This window comes from Bactrocera dorsalis, chromosome 2 (assembly GCF_023373825.1).
Source record: "Bactrocera dorsalis isolate Fly_Bdor chromosome 2, ASM2337382v1, whole genome shotgun sequence".
NCBI classification, from domain to species: domain Eukaryota; kingdom Metazoa; phylum Arthropoda; class Insecta; order Diptera; family Tephritidae; genus Bactrocera; species Bactrocera dorsalis.
The window spans coordinates 29,362,216-29,386,819 of record NC_064304.1 but is presented as its reverse complement, the minus strand read 5'-3'; the positions used below and the strand labels follow the sequence as shown (position 1 = coordinate 29,386,819).

Here is a 24,604-nt window from a genome sequence, read left to right as displayed (position 1 = left end):
ATAACCACAAAAATTACAATCAATTTACAAACGCCAATTCCTTTCTCCTTTCAACTTATGCAGGCAAGTGATTTCACTAACGCCGGCGATTGGCCTATGCTAATAGGTGGCAAGCCCACAAATAACGAATCTAAACGTTCCACGAAACATAAGCAGCGTTCTGCAAACGCAACAAATAACAATAATAAAGAGGATAACGCTAGAACAGCGGCAGCAGCAACAGCACAAAGCAACGCTGAACAAGCAGCAGCAACAACAAGCACTACTGCCACAGCAGGCGACAAAGCTACGACAACAAGTCAAACAGCAAATGAGTCCAATAAGTCTGGTACGCAATCAGGCAGCGGTGAAGGCAGCAGTGGATCTAGTGCCGCAAATGCCACAACAACAGCAGCCAACACAAGCTCAGGATCAAATGGCATCAATAAGAAGATTCCCAAACACAAGTGGCGACCTCTGCAAATCGACCTTGCCAAATCCAGCCGCCCGAAACCGATTGGACGCCCCGCTAGACGTTTACCAAACACTACGTCTCGCTATCACCAGCAGCAACAGCAGTACCACAATCAAGAGCAACGCAGCAGCGGCGGTGATCACAACAATGCCGGCGGCGCAACAGAACAACAACAGCGCAGCGATTGGCGTCAACATGCACCGCCAAGTGCCGGCGGTAGTGAAGCAGTACGCGGCGGTGAACGCCCAGCGCGGCCCACTTCCCGCCCTACTGAGCGCATTGATTCCTGGCGTAGCGGCAGCGGCACCGAGCGCAGTAGTGCCGTCGGTGGCGGCAGCGTCGCAGAACGCGACTACGAGCGGCCAGCGCGCACGCAACGGCGCTTCCGGACGACCTATCGGGGTGGGCGGCAAGGGCGCGGTGGATTCACAAGACCGGGACCAGGTCGTACGTCAAATCGCATACCACGCCATCTGTTAACCAGTGGCGAATACGCAAGCTATTTGCCGGCGGATGCAGCCGGTGTCGAACAGTCCTCGTATGTGCTCATGGGCACGCACTATTACGGCCCAGTGCCAGCGGCCTATATTGAAATGGACGCACAAGCGGTTAAGGAGGCGATCAAGAAACAAGTGTAAGTATTCTCAAACCATATTAATTTTAGAAAATTAAAATAAAATATATAAGAAAAAACTCCGATATTAATTAACTTCCTGAACGTTCTACTTGCAGTGAATACTACTTCAGCGAAGAGAATTTAACTGGCGATTTCTTTCTGCGTCGCAAAATGGACCCAGAAGGTTGTATTCCAGTCACATTGATTGCTTCTTTTCATCGTGTCTTAGCTCTGACTACCGACGTGGCATTGCTTATTAACGCCATCAAGGAGTCCGAGAAGCTGGAGTTTCTCGAAGGCTACAAAGTACGCACAAAGACAAATCCCACAATATGGCCTATTCGCGACGTGATCGAGACTACATTTAATCCAGCCGCACAGGTGGCTGTTTCAAATGCAGCAGTGAACACTGCAATTGGCCAAACACCAGAAAGTGTAAATAATGATATACAAAAGACTAACCAACCAGCGAATGCTACAGCCAACGCTGGCAACGATAACAATGTTGCGACCGGCAGTGGTGGCGATGGTGTTAGCGTTGCGGCCACTCAAACTGTAGCTGATGACAATAAGAATGCGGCAAGTCCCATTGTGGCTGCCACGCCTACGGTAACGCCCATAGCTGGTGTGGCGTACCCCAGCGAAGTGCCCTTACCGCCCATACTTACCTCAGCTATGGCAACGAAACCATTGACTAGCATCCCGCCACCGCCAGTGCCACGCAACTCTCAAAATTTGGTCTCCTCGCTGTTGTTGCAGCAGGTGAAGCAAGTACCGACACCAGCTGTGAATGCAGAGAAGGCCATAAGTGCGCTCACACAAAAAGTGGCTGAAGTGGAGACTGGCAGTGGTGCTGTGGCTCAGTTGGCCGATCACTTGAGTGGTCTGGCCGAATGCGTGAAGATGCCAACAGTGCCTACACAACCGCAATTGACGTCGTCGACGCCACAGAAAGTGCAACAGAGTGTTGGTAAGAGGAGGGAGGAGCAAGGCAACACTGGAAATACAGCGGCGGTGGTTGCCGACGAGACGGCGGGCGATGCCGCTGAGGGCATGTGGAAAGAGGTAAAGAGACGCTCAAAATCAAATGCTTTAAAAGATACTAAATCTCCCAATCAACAACACTCCACACAATCGCTATCCACACAACAACAACAACTACAACAAAACACTAAAATATCCAACACAAATGCTACCTCTGAAACGAAATCATCATCGATCACGCCAAATAACAATAATAATGTAAACAAAATCGCTACAAAAACAAACACGGCAACAACCACATTGATCACTTCGAACGCCTCCTCCGCCACATCGAATGCCAAAAATGTAATTAACACGAACAACATTACGAATGCCACTACCACAACAACCATTATCAACAACAAAACAGCTTCTCCGCCCACCCCACAATCAGCAACAGCTTCAGTTGGCGCCACCACAAATGCCACTGAAAAGGAAGAATTAGATTTCCAATTCGACGAAGAACTTATGGATCCCATCCCAGCATCTGGACGTATAAATAATTTCACCGAAAATTTCTCCGACGACGACGAATCCGACTACGAATTTGCTGATCGCGACATCAATAAACTGCTGATTGTTTCACAAGTACAACGTGCACCGAAACACGAAGGCTACGATCGCACTGCCGACTACCATTCACGCACTAAAATCACACAAGATCTCGAGAATGTCATAAATGATGGTTTGGCCAACTACGAAGAAGATCTCTGGACCACATCAAATGTGGGCACAGCTTATCGCACTGTAAATGTAATATCCCAAGAAGATTTTGAAAAAATGAGTGGTGGTCGCGGTCAACGCATCTACGCACAACAAGCACCGCCACCACCGCCGCCAGCTTATGAGGATGAGGATTCCACACTGAATAGTACGCTCAATTCGACATTGAAATCACGTCGTGCACGTTTCTATGCTGCACCCAGTTCACATTCAATTGATCCGCGTACGCCACGTAAACGTAAGACCCGCCATTCATCGAATCCACCAGTGGAGGCGCACGTCGGTTGGTTGCTCGACTCGGTCGAGCATCGCCCACGTACCACTTCTATGGGTTCGTCGGCGGGCACTTCACCAACAACCTCATCCTATGGTTCATCTGTGCCACAATCTTTGCCGGTCTTCCAACATCCTTCGCACTCGTTGCTAAAGGAGAACAATTTTACACAACAAGCTTACCACAAATATCATTCACGCTGCCTGAAGGAGCGCCGTCGTCTAGGCTATGGCCAATCACAGGAGATGAACACACTGTATCGTTTCTGGTCATTCTTTTTGCGTGAAAATTTCAACAAAACAATGTACAATGAGTTCCGTTCTTTAGCGCTGGACGATGCCAGTCACGGCTTCCGCTATGGATTGGAGTGTCTGTTCCGTTTCTTTTCGTACGGTTTAGAGAAGAAATTCCGACCAAATGTCTATGAGGACTTCCAGGATGAGACAATCGCCGACTATGAAATTGGTGAGTAATGAGAGCGACGAAAATTTGGTATTGGCTTTCTGACTGACAGTGCCTTAGTTTAGTCAATTAGCTAATTGCCTCAATTAGTCTAGTTTAGCTAATTAGTCAATTAGTTAATTGCCTCAATTAAGGCGCTGTTTGAAAATCAATAAGCTATTAGTAGATTTAGTTTAATATTTTTTGGTTTTACAATACTAACTATGCTCACTCTTTGCGCCCTGCAGGTCAACTCTATGGTCTAGAGAAATTCTGGGCTTTCCTCAAATATTACAAAAACGCCGACAAACTTACGGTAAAGCCAAAACTGGCCGAGTACTTGAAAAAATTCAAAACTATCGAAGACTTCCGTGTCGTTGAGCCCGAAATCAATGAAATGCTGCAAGGTGTTGGCAGTCTCGGTCGCGGTCGCAACTTGAACCGGTTACGCAGCGTTTCTGAGAGTGATGGCACAGCGGTAGTTGGCGTCGGTGGACGCAAGCCGAACACGACAATCAGCAATCGCAGCGACTACGTTGGCAATCGGCCACAATATCAGCACCAAAACCAACAGCAACAACACAATAATCAACCGGCCGGCAATTATGCCAACTTCAGCAGCAATCGACGCCGCACCGGCTCCTTCGGCAGTGGTAATGTGCGTGTACGCAGCGGTTCGTTGGGCAATAAGCCGCAAGTGGTGTCGCGCACCAACAATTATCATCATCACCATTACGGCAGTTCACCGCACGAGCTACGTCGTGGCGGCAGCAATTCCGGTCTGGCACCGCACAAGCAACAAAACCGCCAACAGCAACAGCATCAGCAGCAGCAACAACACCAACAACAGGCGCAAAAGCCCAAACAGCAGCAACAGCAACAAGTACAAATTAAGGATTCCAATAATGCGCCGGGCGCAAACACAACAGCGGCGAAGAAAGAAAATCATCAGAACTATGCGGCGGCGGCAGCAGCCAAATCTAATAAATCGATAGTCAACAATAATACAGCAACAAAAGTCACTGCGCCAGCCGCAACGGCAAGCGTGGCGGCGTCGGGCGCGAATGCAACGTCAGCGGAGAAATAATTGTTTATTAGCATGATTTTCCTTGAATACAAAAACAAAAAACACACACACACTTATTTGCTACTGTTAGTTTATCCTATCTTATTATAATTACTATATTTTTTTTTGCATAACGTATGTATTTTCTGCTAGTTTTTGAGTATTTTCATGACTACAAGCGACACACACATACGAAATTAGTACACAACACACATAACGGTAAACTAATATGCAGACAACGGAATAAATAATGCAAGTGAATGCAAAAAGTTCAATTGATAGCGAAATATCAAGTCAAAACAAATTATAACAATGAAAATTAGTAAACACTTAGCAAAACGGTTGCGCAAAAATTGGCATTTGCTCTCTGGCATTCTTAATAAATACAAATACCAGCAAGGTCAAGTTGGAGCGCAACGTGCAAATGATTGTTAATCATGTTAAAACATGTTACATATACCTGAATTTTGTTTTTATTTTCTTTTTAACTTAATTTATGAAAAAAAATTATGAAGATGCTCAAAATTCTGCTAAACTTTATGAAAAACCCACACACACATATGTATACACTATTACTACGATATTGTCATGCATGTTACTATTAATTGTAAATCTAATTTCATAGACGTTCAAAGCGTCGCTTTACGACTATACATACATATATAGATATATATCTACATATATAAAACAACCGAACATATAACGTTAAAGAAATATATTTGCTAAAGTGACTTTTGTATAAAAATGCGAAAAAAGCGCAAACACAAACAAAAATGCATTGATATTTTCAAAAGGCAAAACAAGGCAATCAAAGGGAATGAGGTTGAAACCACAATATGTGAATAGTTGAATGTAGTGTGAGTAGGTTTAACTGTAACGGTTGTAATGAGCAGCTCCTTTTAGCTCAACAGATGTTCACCAAAACACAACGAATATGAAGCAAACGAGGTTTATACTCACATACAAACATATATAGCCAACATGAGACTGTTGCGCCAAGTCAATGGGGAAACTATTGAGCAATAATGCATTGTTGATGCATAACATTAAGGTTTACTACTGCAAACAGAGTTAGTAGATACAAAATGCAAACAATTTCACCTAAATATTTCTATTTGCTAAATATATATACTATATTTACATATATAGTATGGATACACATATATTGTGCTGGACTACAACTTTTGGGTAAACACATTTTTTTAAGTAAGAGTAGCGGCAAATCAAGAGCGTAGCAAGTAGCCGACACAGTGCAGCCAACTGCGTGCATGTGTGTGTGTACAGTGCCAACCAAACTAGCTAGCTGCAAAGGTAAATTAGTTAAAAGTTAATGAAAAGAGATACGGGTGGAAGACACACATGCTGCTGCACTGCGTTGCATAGCGGAAATTAATACTTTTTTTTTTAGAAAGGGAATCGCTTACATATGAAGTAGTAGGTCATTAGAAAACAGTGAGAGTGGAGAAGGCAAATAGCTAAGTTATTGGAAAAATAGCATAATATGCAAAAATATTTATGCTAAGTAATTTGAAAAAAAAAAAAATGAAATTAATTGAAGTTATTTAAAAAATACAACTACAACTACAACAATTATGTGTTAGTCTAAAGCCACAAGAAAAGTAAATTAATGCAATATATGACAAAGACAGACATAACAAATGTATACAAGCATTGCTAAGCCAATAAAAATTTATATATTTGTATTATATAAGTATGTATTATATAGTGAGTGCATTATGACGTTGACAACTGTTCGACAACAAACACTACTACTAACCACATATATAAATATGTATGCTTATATGTAAAGTACAGTTATATATATATAGATTGATACTTGATATTTAAATGCAATGCGCAGTAAACGAAAACAATAATATATTTGTATGGTAAATTAAATATAAATTTATGAAATATTAAAATATTGTAAGCGTTAACACGCAATAATTATATGTAAACGTTTGATTAAAGCTGCAAAAACAACTAAGTAAACCTAAAGCAAGACAGCTGTAGAGTCATAAGCATTTAAAAAGCAAGAAAGAATTATAACAATAACAACAAAAAGTCGTAGAGCTTCACATGCAACATGCGAAAAAAGTTTCAAACATGTTGCAACTGTAAATTGTTGCAAGTGTAGAATGTTGCAGCACTAAAATGTTGTAACTGTGAAATGTTGCAGCTGTAAAATGTTTGCAACTGCATCAAGTTGCAGCTATAAAATGTTGCCTCTCTAAAATGTTGCAGCTCTAAAATGTTGCAACTTCCAAATGTTGCAGCTGTAAAATGTTTGCAACATGCAAAATTTTGCAACTGTTACCTCTCTAAAATGTTGCAGCTGTAAAATGTTTGCAACTCCATAATGTTGCAACTTCAAAATGTTGCAACTTCCAAATGTTGTAATTATGTGTCATATAAAACACCCAAAAAGCAGCAACATATTTCCTAACCGTTAAAAAAAATGTAGAGCTCTACTTCTTCAATATTGATATTGTGTGTAATGCATAAGTTACCAGTAACCAGTAAAGTAATGTTAGTGTACTCATCAATGCAACAAATTGCAAAACTTCTTACGATTATGTTGTGAATTTTCTTTAATATATATATATTTTTTATTTAAACTATGCCACTCAGCAAAAATATTGCATACACATGTTGCCACATGCCACATAACATTTATATATTGACACAAACACCCACACTGCCGTCTACTACTACACAGTGTATGCCCCAACAATAGCATTTTCACACACACACACCAAAATCACCAAATAGCAATTTATAAAAATAACAAAAACGTCATGTTGCAACTAACGCTGCATGCGCGAATTCCAAATGCACTGTGTTGCCGTAAGAAAATCCATACATTATTGCAATTAAATCAACTACTCTATAACACTTGTTCTGCCGGCCATATAACGGTTGAGCGTCTGTTTTTTCTCGATTTGTTTTTTTTTTTCTCAAATGATTTCATAATTAACTTTTTTTTATTAATTAGTTGTGTAAGCGATTTCAAACTATATATGTTAATTAATGTTAAGTTTTCATTTGGTTTTTGATTACAACTTTGAATTAACGAATACATATAAATATATAAAACAAAAATAAGTAATTAAAAAATAAAAGTAAAAAAAAATATATAAATAAATAAAAATTTGAAAGCGTATTAAAGCGCTAAAATCTAAAAAAAAAATACTGAATTTAAATATTATTAACTATAAAATGCTGAAATAACTAAATGCAACTCTGCAACAAGCCGTTACATGTAGCCAAACAAAATTACGAATTAAACAGTTAAATCAATGAACCGTCATGAGCTGAGAATATGTAGTTGTTTACACTAAACGATAACTAATTAATCAAGTAAAAAATATAATTAAAAATATTAATTTTTTATATATGTTTAAGTGCAAAAACAAAACAAAAAAAGCAGAAGTTAAACTAATGAAGCAAGTAACAAAAAGTTTAAGCACATACAACCATATAAAAAAGATATAAATATATACTTATATAGAGACTTTTTACCAAAACGAATTAACTATGTAAACTAAAACTGAAACTGAGAAAATGCATAATTATTTGAAACAAAGAAGCAATCGTTTTTCGTTAAACCAAAAACAAAAAAAAAACAAATGAAAATGGCATAATTTATTATAGTTTGCAACAAACCAACAAATATTTGCAATACGTTTGTTTGTAATTAACGAAAAATCACTTTTTGTGTACATATATATACAACAACAAGTTTAGCGCTGTAATTTGAATATTATCGTTTTTTTTTATTATTATTTAAATACATATACTTAAATTATAACAATTTTAATGCGTTTTTTAGAATAATTTTATTTTTCTTCTTGGCTAAAAATTTACATAAAAATATTTTTCTTCTTGTAAATAATTTTACGGTGCGTAGAAATGAAGTGAAAAAGATATTAACAATTATTGCTGCAATTTGTGTGCAAAAACACAAGAAAATTTCAAAAAAAAAAAAAAACAATTCTAAAGAAAAATCTCAAAAAAATTCAGATCCACACAAAATTAACAGAATAACAACATATACGAAAAATATGCGTGAATAACTAATAAATTTATAAATAAAAAATATTACAAATTAAATGAAAAAAAAAACAGCCAACACTGTCACACAGCGCGGTCGCGCTGTTGGTCGAGTTGTGGCGCCGCGCAGCACTTGTTGCCTCGGTCTTTTGGCTGCCCGCTGTCACGCCCACCTACACAGCCGGCTACAAGCGCGCAGTTTGGCGATGCAAATTAATTATAGCATACATATACAAAGGAATCGCACATACTTGAACAAACCCAACAGCAGGTACCGTCTGTTTTCCTATAAAAGCGTAGCGAAAAAAAACGAAAAACAAAAATTATTTAAACCAAAAAGTTGAAAACATAAATAAATGCAAAGCTAAAAACACACACATACTAACTAACAGTTAGATTTTGTTGTAGTGTTTTTTTTTTAAATATATACATTAATATATAATATATTATGTATTTTGCTTCCTTAGTTACATACACACACATATATATTTTTTCTTTAAATGTTTAATACACACTTTTTATTCCTATTGCGTTTAAATGGAAACTTATGTAACTTCTTATGTTGTACTATATTCATATATACATACATACATATATATATAGTAGATAAACATATATATATATTTTTTTTAATATTATTGTATGTAAGTTTACCTAAAAGTGATAGTTCTAATTATAAATTAATTTAAACGAAAAAAAAAAACAAAAAACAAAAAACCAAACAAATACAAATTCTTATAAAGGCTTAATTCAGTAAAAAAAATTTAACTAACTAAAAAAAACTACACAAAAAAATGTTAAAAATTAAAAGTGTAAAAAAACGTAAAAAATCTATAAAAAATGCAATAAAAAACATGAAAAACTCAAAACTCATTTGTTTTATTTAACGTGATGCTTTCTATTATATTCAAGTTTAAGAGCTTTTCAGTTGTTCTACGATTTTTATTGAACACTGTACATACACTCACGGTCAATAAAAATGCGCCAACACTTTTGTAGACTATCTTCGTTTTCTTTATTGGCGTAGACACCGCTTACACGGTTGTAGCCAGGTCCTTCTCCACCTGACCTTTCCAACGGAGTGGAGGATTTTTTCTTCGTCTGCCTCGCTTGGCGGGTACTGCGTCGAGTACTCTCGAAGCTGGATTGTTTTCAGCCATTCGGTCGACATGTCCTAGCCAGCGTAGCCGTTTTTGTTGTTGTTGTTTTAACGGTTATAAATCCCCGTTGGAATGGTAAGGGTTATCCAGGTCGTCGACGTCATCTAGCGGGAGGCCAGGAAACGTGCTGTTTCGACGGGGTCGGACCAAAGGAAAAGGGGTGTTAGATGAGTAGGGTTGGCAGGGCATGCAAAGAGGTGGCCAGTGTCGGCGTCTATTCTGGACAAGTAGGAGTTTAACCTGCTACAGTATCCAGAACGAAAGCGTACCGCTGTCTCTTAATTCGCTGAACTATGTCAATATCGTCGTATATCTCGTACAGCTTCTCGTTCCATCCGCTGCGGCAGTCGACGTTGTCAATGCGCAAAAGACAAAAAATGTTCCGCAGAACCTTTCTCTCGTCAATGTTCATCAGATGTTATCATCGTCCATGCCTCTGCACCATACAGCAGGCCGGGATGATGAGTGACTTAAGTTGGTCTTTTTTCGTCGAGAGAGAACTTTACTTCTTAATTGCTTACTCAGTCCGACGTAGCACTTGTTGTCAACAGTTATTCTGCGTTTGATTTCGAGGCTGACGTTGTTGTTGGTGTTCATGCTAGTTCCAAGATAGACGAAATTATCTAGGACTTCGAAGTTATGACTGTCAACAGTGACATGTCAACTAAGTAGCGAATGCGACGACTATTTGTTTGATGACAGGAGATATTGCGTCTTGCCCTCGAACGAGACCCATTTGCTTCGTTTCTTTGTTCAACCTGGAGAAAGGTGAAGTAACAGCTATTTGATTGTGCCTTCTAGATTCAGCTCTGCAACTCGAATTATTTTCTTCAGCAGTGGACTGTAGAAGTAGCACGATAGGGAGTCGCCTCATTTGGTAGTCGGCTCGGAGTGGTCCTTCCCGATCCTGCAAATTGCTCATGTGATTTTATTTCAATAATATACATACATACATATATTAAGTTTGTCACGAAGTTTGTAACAGCCCAAAGGAAAGATCGGTGCCTTATACATATGTATATGATCAGCATGATTAGCTGAGTCGGCTTGGATATAGCTATCTTTCTGAGGGTCCGTCTGTGTATACGCGAACTAGCCCTTTAGCTTTTGAGAAATCGATCTGCAATTTTGCACAGCTGCTCATTTGTCGGAACTACCCATATCAGACCAATATAGCATATAGCTGTTATACAAACTGAACGAGCGGAATCAAGTGCTTGTAAGGACACCTTTTTCATTTGTAAAGGTGTCTTCATGAAACTTGCCAGAGTGTATTAGACGGCATTACAATATCCGAACAAATAACATATACAAAGAATCAATACAAACTGACCGATCAATATCAAGTTCTTGAATGGAAAACTTTACTATTTCTCAAGGAATTTAGAGATTATTATCTAAGGCAGCTCTACAATATACGAAAAAAAGTTTTTAGATCGAAACTTTATAACGTACCATTTCGCTATCATACAAAATTATCGATCAAAATCAAGTTCTTATAAGGAAAATTTGAACCTGTGGAGGATATTTTAGCTTCGGTGCAGCCGTAGTTAAAGTTCTTTCTTTTCATTAGTTTTTCTACTAATTCTTTTGTATATGTGTCAGATTTTTCGAAATTCAGAAAAGACCGTTATACACTTTTTTATTCTTATGTTTGCATAATCATTCTTCTTGGTTGACGTTGTAATATCCTAACTACTGGGCAAGTTCACTTAAGAGACTTGAGTGGAAATGAAATCGATTCACACAAAGCACAAAGGAGGCCTGACCTCATCTTTGTTAGCACCAACTGGCATTGCATCGAATATTCTTCGAGGTACAGGCTCAGAATGCATGCCTAAATCACATCTTCTTCTTCTTCTTTACTGGCGTAGACACCGCTTACGCGATTATAGCCGAGTCAACAACAGCGCGCCAGTCGTTTCTTCTCTTCGCTACGTGGCGCCAATTGGATATTCCAAGCGAGGCCAGGTCCTTCTCCACTTGGTCCTTCCACCGGAGTGGAGGTCTTCCTCTTACTCTGCTTCCCCGGCGGGTACTTCGTCGAATACTTTCAGAGCTGGGGTGTTTTCGTCCATACTACGACATGACCTAACCAGTGCAGCTACTGTCTCTTAATTCGCTGAACTATGTCAATGTCGTCGTATATCTCGTACAGAGATAATCATGAAGAAGTAAAAGCTCTGAACACCGCACCCTAAAAATGTTGTCCTGTTTTGTTAACATAGAAATAGGGCTCTAAAGTATATTAAAAATAAAAAAAATATTCGTTAAAAATCTTAGAAATATAAGTAAAAATTATTGTGTTTAAAACATATTTAATTTATTGAAGGTCACGGACACACAAAATCCAATTATATCAAAATAAGAAAACCTGTTACAATTGGAGATGCGGGGCATCGATCCCCGTACCTCTCACATGCTAAGCGAGCGCTCTACCATCTGAGCTACATCCCCATTCCAAAAAATGCTTTTTATTGTTATTCTTTGACCATGCCACCTTTGAAAAATACGTATGTGTAGGTGTGTATGTAGGGATTTGTTTGGGCCAACTATTGTTGACGGAATGCGAAACTGATTATTTATGCGCGACATGTTCGAGTTTTTAATGCTGACAACAATTGATTAGAGGGATTTGTTTTGATAAGTCTGTTCGTAAAAAAATCGGCCAAATACACTGACACAAACATACATTACTCTGTATATATTTTTAAACGCGGTAATATTTGAATTGCTTAATTACTTATCGAAGGCAAATTAAAAAGGTGATTATAAATATACCAGTGTATAATATTGCTAATACGATACGGTATATAATATCTGTATGTAACATAAGATATGGTAACGATTAGGTTAAAAATGATCAGCTATTATACAGACAGCATACCTGCCGATTGGAACTTACGTAGGTGTAGGTACTCTGCCCAATGAACCAAAAGATAATCCCACAAACTCCTCCGGTCAATGTGTAATCATCTCTCTACGTGTAAAGTCCTTCGGTAACCAACTGATTGGTTATCATCAGTATTGCTTTAGGATCTGGGCTGGTGGTTGTAGTCACACGGTCGCTTTTTTCGGAATCATAAGGACTACTGATGCCGATAGCAGTTCGGTGATATTAGTTTTGAGCTCACTAACTTTGGCTGGTCTCACTTTTAATTGCAAAAGGTTATTGGATGTTGGTTGTTACAGCGGAACTGCAGGTCAATGAAAAGCTGATGAACTTGCAAATTAAAGCAGTTATTAATAGATGGCTGGATCCTACGTTCTTTTTTTATCTGTTTTTTCATCATCCAGACGATATGGCTAAAAATCTTTGCCTTAACGATATCAAAACCAGATTAGATTAGCTTAGTATCCTAAAGGACTTCTGTAACAGTGCAAGCAATCAATCAACAAAATAAAGGAATCGACGATTAACACTCGGAGATCTTATTGGCATCGTTGAAATCAGTGGATCAGTGAAAGGGCCTAAATATAGTGAAAGCACTATAGGTTTCAAAATCACTCAATTATTTGGAAAAACAGCGTCTTGTTAACGTCTGTAAAACAATGTTTTCCGACTACCAAGATGCTATGAAAGATATTATTTCTGCCGATGAGTCTTGGATCTATGCCTACGACCCAGAAACGATCGATCAATCGGCCGAATATCGTGGCAAAGGTGAGCCGAAGCCGAAAAACTACGTCAAAGCAGGAAATTCAAGGTTATGTTGACAGTTTTTTTCAATTATCGAGGTATGGTGCACTCCCAATTCCTTTGGACTGACCAAACTGTCAATAAGGAAACCTATTTGAATGTTATGCATCATGGGCGCGAAGTTATTCGTAACAAGTAAGAAAGGGCTATGGGCCATTATATGCGATATAAAGTCATCATCGAAAATCTATATATTGGTATATGGGGTCACAGGAAAGTATTGAACCTAGTGAACAAATTCTTACTATTTTTGTTTGAAAAATGCCAGTTCAGTTTCCGAAGAACCAAATTTAGACCTACATTTTGTGAACCAATGAGTTGTTGAGCATATCTAAAAACATTTTTCTTTTAATTGTATTTTCTGTGAAACCCAAACGAACAAGTAAATTGGGAGACTTCTTGAAAGTAACTTATGTTATAAATATATTTTATACATACATATTTGAATTTTTCTAACGGCATTATATATGTATGTATATTTTGATTATAAAGCACTTTTCTACTTTTTAACCGATTTTCTATCGTTTCATTTAATTGTTTGTTGGGTTGAAAAAGTTTGAAAAGTTTGTTTCGCACTTTATAAAAGCTCTCAAAGCTTCCCAGCCAACAGTTTGAAAGACAGTGTGTTGTAGAAACTTTATGGGCACAGTGTGAGTAGCACTGTATATACATATTACATGATATGAGTGTAATAGATTATACTTCTATATACATATGTATAGTATATATAGATTTTTTTTTTCACTTTGTTTCATAATATAAAAATAATAAAAGTAAAAAAAGTAAAAGTTTGCAACAAAAACGAGCTCTAAGCCACACCATGCAGGCCATTGACAGCGCAATTATCAAGACGCTGGGTTACATAATAGCACATTTTCTCAAGTCCCAAACAAATCACGTATTAGAAACGGAAAATAAATTATAAATAGCCAAAGTGTGAACAACAAATTGCAATTTAATTGAAAGAATCATTTGTTGCAACATTTAAGTGCAGCGTTTCTAATTTTGTTCCCATACTTTATAACCACCATTCATTTTTTTGAACCGACATGAAAGTAATTTTTGTTTTATTTGGCTGTTTTTGTCTCTACGGGAGCTTTGTTGTTGGTGCAAGTAGGAAGAGGCTTGGACCTTCCACAGATGACGGTGGCACAGCTACATCTACAACAACATTAGCGCCAACTGTGATCACAACGTCCTCAGTGGCAGTGGTCAACAATGCAACAGTAAACAACACCGCCTCCAATAGCAATATCACCAGCATCTATGATCAGAAGCATAAGATACTGCTGGTGGTACTTTCTGATGTGAATGTACGCCATATTAAGGATCCACAACAAGGTAATTGGTTGTTATTTTTTCTAAATTATGAAAACAAAAAATATTAAAACTTTTCCAAAAAGCTTTTGATATAGCGCAATCCTCAACCAGTTCAAATAATGCGGATGATAAGTCTTCAAACGCCACATTAACGATCGATGCAACGATGCTCAAGGAAATTTTGAAGAGTAAGTGCTTCTAACCGATTAATTTTTAAACAGTTATGAGTGTAAATTTCTACGAAATCCCAACAGAACTCCAACCCACGAAAAAGTGTGTGAATATTGTGCCTCAATTTGTGCCGCCCACATTTCCATGGCTCATACGCAAGGAGCAACGTAAGCCGATTACTTATATCGAACCGATTTTATGCGAGGACATCGAAGATGAACGCATAGTTTTAATGGGAACTTTACCTGCCAACCAAAAGCGGCAACCTAGTGAACCAGTTAAAAGTAATATGGGGTATTCACGAACGCGTTCCTCAAAAAATACACGACAGCGTCAACGATCGAAGCAGAGAACAGGTTCGGCTAAAAAATCTCAGCAGCCGCTATCTTTAAGCCATTTTCGGTACTATGAGCATGACTCAGAATTTGATAACGATTCGTCGAATTTCAGCTCTGAAGAAAATTAATGGATATAAACTGTATAATATTATTTCTAGTTTAAAACCTTTTAATTGTATGTACGAGTATCATATAAAAATAGATAAAACCATAGAATGTACATATAAAAATATTATATAATTGTTTTTTAATTATTTTAAATAAATATAAAGTTATAAAACCCTTCACAAATATCACATATTCCAAAAGAATACTAAAACTTGATTACGATTGTTCAGTTTGTATGGCAGCCATACGCTGTAGTATTCCGATGTTGGCGGTTCCGACAAATGAGCAACTTCTTGGGGAGAAATGATGGGACGCTTTTAGATCGATATGTAAAAAATTGAGGGGTTAGTTCGCATATACATATGTATACAGATAAACCGTCCGACGGATATAGCTAAACCGACTCGAACCATTGAACGAGTTTGCTTACACTGTCATCAAAGATTGGTATGCTAAGTTTAGACGTGGTGAAATGAGTACCAAAGAAATTAGACGCAGTGGACGCCCAAAGGAGATTGTTATTGACTAAAACATACAAAATGTCCACAAAATCATTTTGGATGACCGTAAAGTGAAGTTGTTCGAGATATCAGGCACTCAACAGCATTGGTACATCATATTATTCTCGAATATTTGGTATGAGAAAGCTCTATTGGGTGCCGCGCGAGCTTACTTTTGATCAAAAATAACGACGAGTTGATGATTCGAAGCAGCGTTTGGAGATGTTAAGCCCGAGTTTTTGCTTCGATATATAATAACGGATAAAACATGGTTCCATCCTTTCACTCCAATGTCCAATCGACTGTCATCCGAGTGGACTGCACACGATGAACCCGCTCACAAGCGTAGAAAAGGGCAATATCGGCCGGCAAGGTTATGGGGTCTGTATTTTGGGATTCGAATGGAATAATTTTTATTGACTATCTTGAAAAAAGAAGCGCCATCAGCAGCGATTATTACATAGCGTTATTTGATCGTTTAAAGGATAAAATCGCTAAAAACGGCCGCATTTGAAGAAGAATAAAGTGCTGTTTTACCAAGACAATGCACCTTGGCATAGGTCAATGAAAACGCTTGCAAATATCCATAACTTGAGTTTCGAATTGCTTCCCCATCTAATGTATACTCTAGATCTGGCCCCAATGACTATTTCCTTTTCTCCTATCTCAAAAAAAGACCTCGCTAGGAAGAAATTTTCATTGAAAGAAGCAGTGATCGTCGAAATTGAGGCGTATTTCGAAGCAAAGGACTAATCGTACTACAAAAAATGATATCGAAAAGTTGGACGATGGATATAATCAGTGTATCACCCTTGAATGGAACTATGTTGAATATAAAAAAAGGATTTTGCCAAAAAAATGTCTTTCACTAACCGGGAACTTTTCTATTGAAGTCTTATAATACCATGAGATAAAATTACTTCCTCCTTATGGGGTAAGTTTAAAAGCATTCTTGTTGTTAGCCCCCTTCCCCTCTGTTTCATCAATACTCATTAATTGGTCAACAACACACTATTTGTCCCTTTGATGGATCAAATCAAATAAGACAAACTACTCGGCTATGTAAGGAGTTCAAAGTCCAAGTAGAGGTACTATTTTCAATAGCCTTTTTTGACAGGTCACTCGAAAGTCGTTCCAAGCTGTCATGCTATTTTTATTCAGTATTGTTTCGCATTTCATCATGGAAAGACTTATGCCTGAACAACGTTTCGCGCGCTTCTCTCAACTTATGGTCAACATAATCGGCCTACAGAGCGTACTATTCGCAACACTTTCAACGGCGCCATTCGCAGTAACTCGGACTGACGTATGGAACGACTTGGCTCACTTTACGTCGAGATCTTAAATTAGGGCATCAAAATACAGCTTGTGGAAGACTGAAGCCGCTTGACCTTCTGAAGCGACAGCGCTTCGCTCTATGGGCTCTTGCAAAGTTAAAAGGAGATCCGACATTTTCGAGCCAAATTTTGTTCAGCGATGAGGTCAATTTCTGGCTCAATGGGTATGTAATAATCTCGGGGACATTTAGTTTCAACAAGACGGCGCTACTTCCCACACATTGCATCAATTAATGGACTTATTGAGAGAAGATTTGGTGAGCAGATAATTTCACGTTTTGGGACGGTTGTTTTGCCACCAAGATCGTGTGATATTACACCGTTAGACATTTTCCTGTGGGGATATGTTATATCGATTCGGACCTTTAAGCAAAATATCACGCGAGTCATCCGTCACTTACCAGTCGAAATGTTCGAACGAGTAATCGAATATTAAACTCATCGTATGGACCATCTGAGACGTAGCCGCGGCTTACATTTGAAAGAAATAATCTTCAAAAAATAAATGTGAAAGAATGTTCTTACGAATGACAATAAATATTCTTCATTAAATTTGAAGTTTTTTCTTTAAATTACGGAACCTCGAAATGAATAACATTTTACTTAAGTGCCAACGGTGCAGCGCATTTTAAAGTTAGATATATTACTCATATATGTAAATATATATGATATTACACACAAATATGCATATATTATATATCAGTATATTCTTATGTCAACAAAAAATGATATAAAATATATATTACAATCGTATCAAAAATATAAGGAAGTAAATAAAAGGGAAAACTTGCGATTACTCATTTCCAAGGTGAGTACATGAGTTAACAGTCTTCTTCAATAGTTAACTTCTCTCTGTCAAGCGTTTGCCCATCTTGTAGGTGGTTAGAAGACATTATGATAAGCTTTCAATTATAATTTCGGTTTTTAGTTACATTAGAGCAAAGATACAAAGAACTATCTGCAAGCAGTAAAGAAACCCATTCCGGCCATTGACTTAACTGTAAATCAGCATCTCATTTTGCATAAGAAAAACTTTGGTTTGGAAAATCGCCAACATATCACGTATACAATTTTCATAGATCGTCATAAATAGCAGAGTCAAGACGCCAATTGTCACATTGTCAGCAAAGCGCCAGCAGCTAACTGTAATTGTTAATTCGTGTGTGAATTGTTGTAAGAAAATATTAGAAGTCTTTCCAATATAAATTATCAGCATGAAAGTGATTCATTTTGTCTTCGTTTTGTTTTGCCTTTTTGTGCGCTCTAATTTTGCTATTCCAAGATTACAACAGCCAGCCAAGTGGCAACCCGTTGCTGCTACTACCGTCGCGCCAGCAGTGAAGAATATCGCAAGACCAGTAAAGAGAAGTCCGCAAACAGATTCACAGTCCAATGAAACGAATTTCGTTTTGCCATTATTGCCGCCTTTGCCTAATAACACCGAGGTTGTGCATGAATCGGAAAGCGAACATAACGGAAAAGTTTACGATCATAAGCATCGCATGTTGTTGGCGGTGCAATCGGATGTGAAAGTGCGTGATGGAGTTAAGCAGCAAGAAAGTGAGTGAAATGATAACTGTATAAAGTCCTTGAAGTTAATATTTTGAAATCCGTTATTAATTAATTTTTTAGAATCGAAAATTACGCCTGCAAGAAATGATGATCCGGAAGCGCGAAAACGTTTTAAGGAGGGATTAAAGGATCTATTATCGAGTAAGCTTCCATGCATATACAAATATACTAGTATATAAAAGCTTAGCCTAAGTCCAAATAGATTTATAGAAACATTTGACTACAGCCCCATCTATCTGCTAATTGATATTTCGTACAATAAGCGCTTTATGTGATATGAGTGAGTTATCGAGTTTAGACTTTGTTCGTCGAGAGAGGACTTTACTTCTCAATTACCTACTCAGTCCGAAGTTGCACCTGTTGGCAAGAGTTATTCTTCGTTGGATTTCGAGGCTGACATTGCTGTTGGTGTTAATACTGGGTGCAAGATAGACGAAATTATCTACGACTTCGAAGTTGTGACTGTCTACAGTGGGACGTGGGAGTTAAGTCGCGAGAGCGACGACTGTTTTTTTTATGACAGGAGATATTCGTCTTGTTCTCATTCACCACCCGATCCATTTACATTGCTTTTTTGACCAACCTAGAGAAAACAGAAGTAATGGCGCGGTTGTTATGGCCAATGATATCGATGTCTTCAGCGTACGTCAGCAGTTGTACAATCTTTTAGCTCCCTTAAGCTCTGCAGCTCTAACTGTTTTCTCCTGCAGTATATTGAAGATGTTGCACGATGGAGAGTCGCCTTGTCTGAAACCTCGTATGACATCGAACAGCTCGGGGAGGTCCTTCGCGATCCTCACGGAGCTTTTGTTATTTGGTTAAACGGGCGTTCTTTGGCTATCTACAGAATACTTGGTCTAAGACCGGAAGATCATTGCCTTAGGCAGTAACCCATGTCAAATTTCGTAAAGACATTTTGTCAAATGAAAATGCTTTCCATACGAGTTCTTGATTTCGATCGGTCAGTTTGTATGAGAGGTGTATCCTATAGAGGTTCCATATCGGTCGGTCCCACAAATCGATATCTCAAAAACTGAGGGACTAGTTAGGATGAACGAGCTAACAGACGAATATGGCTAAATCGACTTAGTTCAAAACGCAGATCATTTATATATGAATATCGGTCATTCCATTCCAAATTTACATACATTTTTTTGTTCTTTGAGACAAAATATTTGATTACGGCAAAACATAACATAACTTATTCAGTTCTTTAAAGTTCCTTAGCACTATACGATTATTTGTTATACAAAATAATTTTTTTAATCCAATACAGAACTCCACCCAACTTTACCGCTCTCTAACTCCGGCATAGAATCCGAATCGCAATCAGAGCTAGCCAATGGATTGCCAAACGGCGGTCAACAGCCAAAAAATTATCAACGTTCTTCAACGCATCTCAAGACACTTGACTGTGAAGACATTCCACACAGTGAAGCATTATTGAATTCGGCTATTTTAAAAGAGGTGGCACAAAGTCTAACAAAACCTGAAGCCATATCAGCTTCCAGTATTGAGGATTTACCAGGGCTGAGGAGGAAATTGCTAAAGTCACGCCGTAATCGAATGAAAATGCTGCCGCCTTTTCGCAGATATCCGCATTTCTCTTGGCCACCACATTCGCCTGTATATAACAGTTTCAACTTGCAACATCCTTATAACTGTGATTGCAATTATTTCCTGAATCCTATAAATGAGATTGGTGTACCAACTATCGAATACATATGGGAAGATTACGATGACATCAACGCAAATGGCGGTGATGTTTTAAAAACGGTAGAAAATGGTGAAATGAGGGGGTCTGAAAGAAAGTAATACTAGATTATAAAGATTATTGATTAGCGAATATTTCATATACATTGAGAATTAGTTTAAATAAGCTAAGCAGTTTTCTTCAAATAAATTTGAGCTTTAACTACAGAATTCATTGGTTGATGATGAAACCGGAAGGTTAGTTGATTTAAAGTGCGTGTTTCTTTGAATTGAGTGTTGCGAGTGCGCAGAGTTGCATCTGTTATCAAAAGAAGTTTTCGGAATTGTTTGAATGCTTTTTACCTTTCGTAGTTTCACCGAAAAGAGTTGTCTCATCACAGATAGAGGCATACTTCCACTACATCGTAATGTTTAAATTGAGAAGTTTTTACCTTTGCTGTTTATTTATACCGAACAAACTAACAGATATAATAGATTAGGTGCTAGCCCAAAATAAGTAGAATGGGTTCATTGTATGCTTTCATTGGTTTACCATTAGTCTGTAAAAATGCTTCGTGATCAAAATATTTAAACCAAAACATGGGTAAATGTCGTTGTACTCTTTCAGTTATACTTGTATTCGCTTCGATTGCAGCAACGGTAACTGCATTTTAATTAACGCATAGCCAAAAAGTGAAAACAAGGCTCGTAAAAAAAGCAAAGAATGCATTTATTGACCTACAAAAATGGAATAAACAAATAGTTTATTAAAAACTATAGCTCTTAACCAGGGGATGTAGCTCAGATGGTAGAGCGCTCGCTTAGCATGTGAGAGGTACGGGGATCGATGCCCCGCATCTCCAATTGTTTTGTTACTAAAGTAAAGATTTTTCCATAGGTCTTGCTCTATGTCATAAGCCAGCAGATAATCTTATCCTATTGATCATAATAATCAGGAGACTGTTATTTGATTTCCTTAACGCCATATTCTTAACGCCTTGTCTTAATTGAGGATTATAAGAAGTCTAACTTCAGAGTACATTGTGATATACATATATTTAATTATCCATGAATTGTTCTTCCATGATTACAGCCGGTTTTAAAGGATGTTCTCACGAAAATGCCTCAATATAATCCTTATTGACTGACTGACCCTCCGAAACACATTCATGATGCACGAATTCACGAATATTGAAGAAAAAAATTAGCATCACTTTTGTTTTTGAACGTCTTTGGCGTAGGTTTTTGGTTTTGCCTCTTTTTTTCCCTTTATTCCGATGACTGTTGACTTGTTTGCAAATCAAACTCATAAACTCCATGAATATGGGATCGGAATCAAGCATGAGAGACCTGTCTACGGTACTCTTTCAGAAAAAATTTAGCTTTATCGGGGCGAGACGAGCAAGAAGGCGGCTTTAAAGTCGACGAAGAGGTGGTGTGTATCGATCTTCCTTTCACGGTTCTTTTCCAAGATTTGACGCATAGTGAAACTCTTTTGATTGTAGATTTTCCAGGTCTAAAGCCACACGGATAGGATCCAATCAGTTTGTTGATGGCGGGCTTTAGTCTTTCACACAGTACGCTCGATAGAACCGTATATGCGATGTTGAGTAGGCTTATCCCAAGGTAGTTGGTGAAGATTGTGGGATCACCCTTTTTGCGGATAGGCAGAGCACACAAATTACAATCGCCGGGCATGCTTTCGTGATGCCTGCTGCTTATCAATTCTTCGCCGCCGTATTTGAATAGCTCGGCCGGCCATCCATCGGCCCCCGCCGCTTTGTGGTCCTTCAGACGGTTAATTGTAATTCGAACTTCTTCTTTGTCGGGCAATGGAACGTCAACTCCATCGTCATCGATTTGCAAATCGGGTTCACCATTTCCTGCTGTTATGCTTTCGCTGCCAATCAACAGTCTGAAAAAGTGTTCACTCCATAATAGCAGTATGCTTTGGGCATCAGTCATTAAATCACCTCTGGGGAGGTGAGTCACTCCTCATCGTACCAGCTGTATTTTGCCTTCTCCGAAAATCAGTAGTTACGTAAAGAGGTTGAAATGCCGTCGCTTAGTTCCCTTATACCGACCTGCTGATGAGTGCTCTCAGAGAGCAGGAGTGCAAGTCAAGTAGAAAATTGTTCGGTTGTCTGTTTTGATTTGCAGCTTCTCGACTGCGAATCTTCCTTGAGCTTGTTGACGTGTGTTTTTTGCAGCACAGAGGCGGGTACGTTTCTTCGCTGTAACAAGATAGTGGTCCGAGTCAATCCTGGGACCTCGGAGCGAACGTAAGTCTAAAAAATGAAGACGTGTCTTCAATCTATCACAACACGATCGATCTGGTTCGTGGCTATTCGATCCGGTGACAGCCAGGTAGCTTGATGAATTTTTCTATGCTGGAATCTAGTTCTACAAATTTTCGGGCCCGGCGAATTAGATCAGCCTCAACCCATTTGGGGATATTTCATCTTGGGGGCTGAATTTGCCGACCATGGTGCCAAATATACCTTCTTTGACCAACTTGGCGTTAAAGAAACCAAGCACGATTTTGACATTGTGTCGGGAGAGATATGTGCGCCCCAAGCTCGTCCTTCTCTTCCGTCGGGGCGTGGGCGCAAATCAGCGATATGTACTCGGCGGAGTCTCTCTCCCACCACGAATCCCACACTGAATTTGCGATCTTTTATATAGCGACTCTAATATATGCCACAATGACCTACTCGCCTCAGTCCTTGTCCCGTCCATCGCATTGATGTCAGCCTTTACTCTAACGAAGTAGAGAAAGTATATATTTCACTGTCATGGTAGAGACCAATTTATGTAATGAATTTGTCTATTTCTAGAAGAGTGTCGATGCGTTGCACTCATTTTATAATCAACAGAACATAATCTAAAAAACAAAAACAAATCTCTACCAAACACACTAAAATATTAATAATGCGAGGCAATAAGTAATTCAGCACCGCATAAAAAATTCAATCACAACGCAGCACTCAGGAGCGCTCAAACATATAAAGTTAGGCATATTTATAGTAGGTCAATATTTACACAAACACTAACACACTCACCCTCATATCTGTATAAATGTATGTATGCACGCATCAACACCCAAGCCAATCACTTCGAAAATGTGTTACGGAAATCACCTGTTAGGCGGAAATCAAATCAATTTACTTACTTGATAAAATAAACATAACCGATTCCGTGAGCCATACAATATTAGAAATCATCAGTGAATATATACTGCTTATGTATATGTACATATGTTGAGTTGTATGCGTGCGGCCGCTAAAATACTTGCGTTGCGAGGCGATAGGCAAGAAACGCCCTTTGATTTTGCTACCCAATCACGCATACACGCAGAAAAGCACAGCGACGTGTGTATGTATGTGTGTGTGTGTCTTTAGAATTTTGTATTGCGGCTAATAGCGCAGTCATGTAGTCAATTTCCAATTCGAAAGGAAACTAAAACTGAAGTAATTCGATATCAGGTCACGCCACTAGCAAATACAACTGTGGCTGCCCCGCATACTCGCACTCACACAAACGCACTCGCGCGTACGCACACCAGCGTTTCGCCTACTTCAGTGTTGGCTTTAAATTGGTGTGTGATGGCAGGCGTGTTGCTGTACCCAGGCGGGTCATAAATATTGCCGACACAATTCGGCCGATACGGAGCTAAACCGCAAGCAAGTCACTTGCCTAGGCGCTTCTAGAAGTGTTTGTAGGTGTGTACGTGTGTGTATGTGCGAGAATTCACACGCACAGTTAAATTCCCATACTCAACCGCACTCGGTGGTGCGTTTGTGTGTGGCTTTTAACACGCTTTAAAGCAGTTGAAAACTTTGAAAAGCAGTCATTTTTTAATTCCACACAACGCTCGGCGCTACACGCTCTTTGAAGTGCTTGACTGGCTACAGCATTTCTATATGCAACGCACACACATACCCTAAGCAAAAGTAGATCAAGTAGTAGTTTGTAGTGTTTTCCAATATTTCCACATACATTTACATTGGGGTGGTTCTTAAAAAAGCAAATTGCAGAAGTTCTGGGATGTCAAAC

The 24,604-nt window shown here is 38.6% G+C and overlaps 3 protein-coding genes and 2 non-coding genes across 8 annotated transcripts in view; 4 read left to right on the top strand and 1 right to left on the bottom strand.

Moving 5' to 3' along the window:
• LOC105231919 (la-related protein 1) overlaps positions 1-8,965 on the top strand; it is a 51,539-nt gene extending 42,574 nt beyond the window's left edge. For all 4 annotated transcript variants that reach the window (XM_049448244.1, XM_029552616.2, XM_049448246.1 and 1 more), the window contains 3 exons: positions 64-1,088; positions 1,187-3,555; positions 3,780-8,965. In XM_049448244.1, the coding sequence (XP_049304201.1) occupies positions 64-1,088; positions 1,187-3,555; positions 3,780-4,618 (4,233 nt within the window). In that variant the 3' untranslated portion in view covers positions 4,619-8,965. The remainder of the gene's footprint in view (positions 1-63; positions 1,089-1,186; positions 3,556-3,779) is intronic.
• A 3,229-nt stretch (positions 8,966-12,194) lies between these two features.
• Trnaa-agc (transfer RNA alanine (anticodon AGC)) lies at positions 12,195-12,267 on the bottom strand. Its single transcript has one exon. It is a non-coding gene; the product is annotated as a tRNA-Ala (tRNA).
• Positions 12,268-14,542: 2,275 nt separating this feature from the next.
• Positions 14,543-15,467, top strand: LOC105231920 (uncharacterized). The gene is made up of 3 exons (XM_011213445.4): positions 14,543-14,851; positions 14,914-15,018; positions 15,085-15,467. The coding sequence occupies exons 1-3, from the start codon at positions 14,560-14,562 to the stop codon at positions 15,465-15,467; spliced, it is 780 nt and encodes a 259-aa protein (XP_011211747.2). The 5' UTR covers positions 14,543-14,559.
• Positions 15,468-18,469: 3,002 nt separating this feature from the next.
• LOC115066542 (uncharacterized) lies at positions 18,470-20,671 on the top strand. The gene is made up of 3 exons (XM_049448259.1): positions 18,470-18,844; positions 18,917-18,997; positions 20,133-20,671. Exons 1-3 carry the CDS (start codon positions 18,499-18,501, stop codon positions 20,669-20,671), a joined length of 966 nt encoding a protein of 321 aa, XP_049304216.1. The 5' UTR covers positions 18,470-18,498.
• Positions 20,672-21,338: 667 nt separating this feature from the next.
• Positions 21,339-21,411, top strand: Trnaa-agc (transfer RNA alanine (anticodon AGC)). Its single transcript has one exon. It is a non-coding gene; the product is annotated as a tRNA-Ala (tRNA).
• Positions 21,412-24,604: the final 3,193 nt, after the last annotated feature.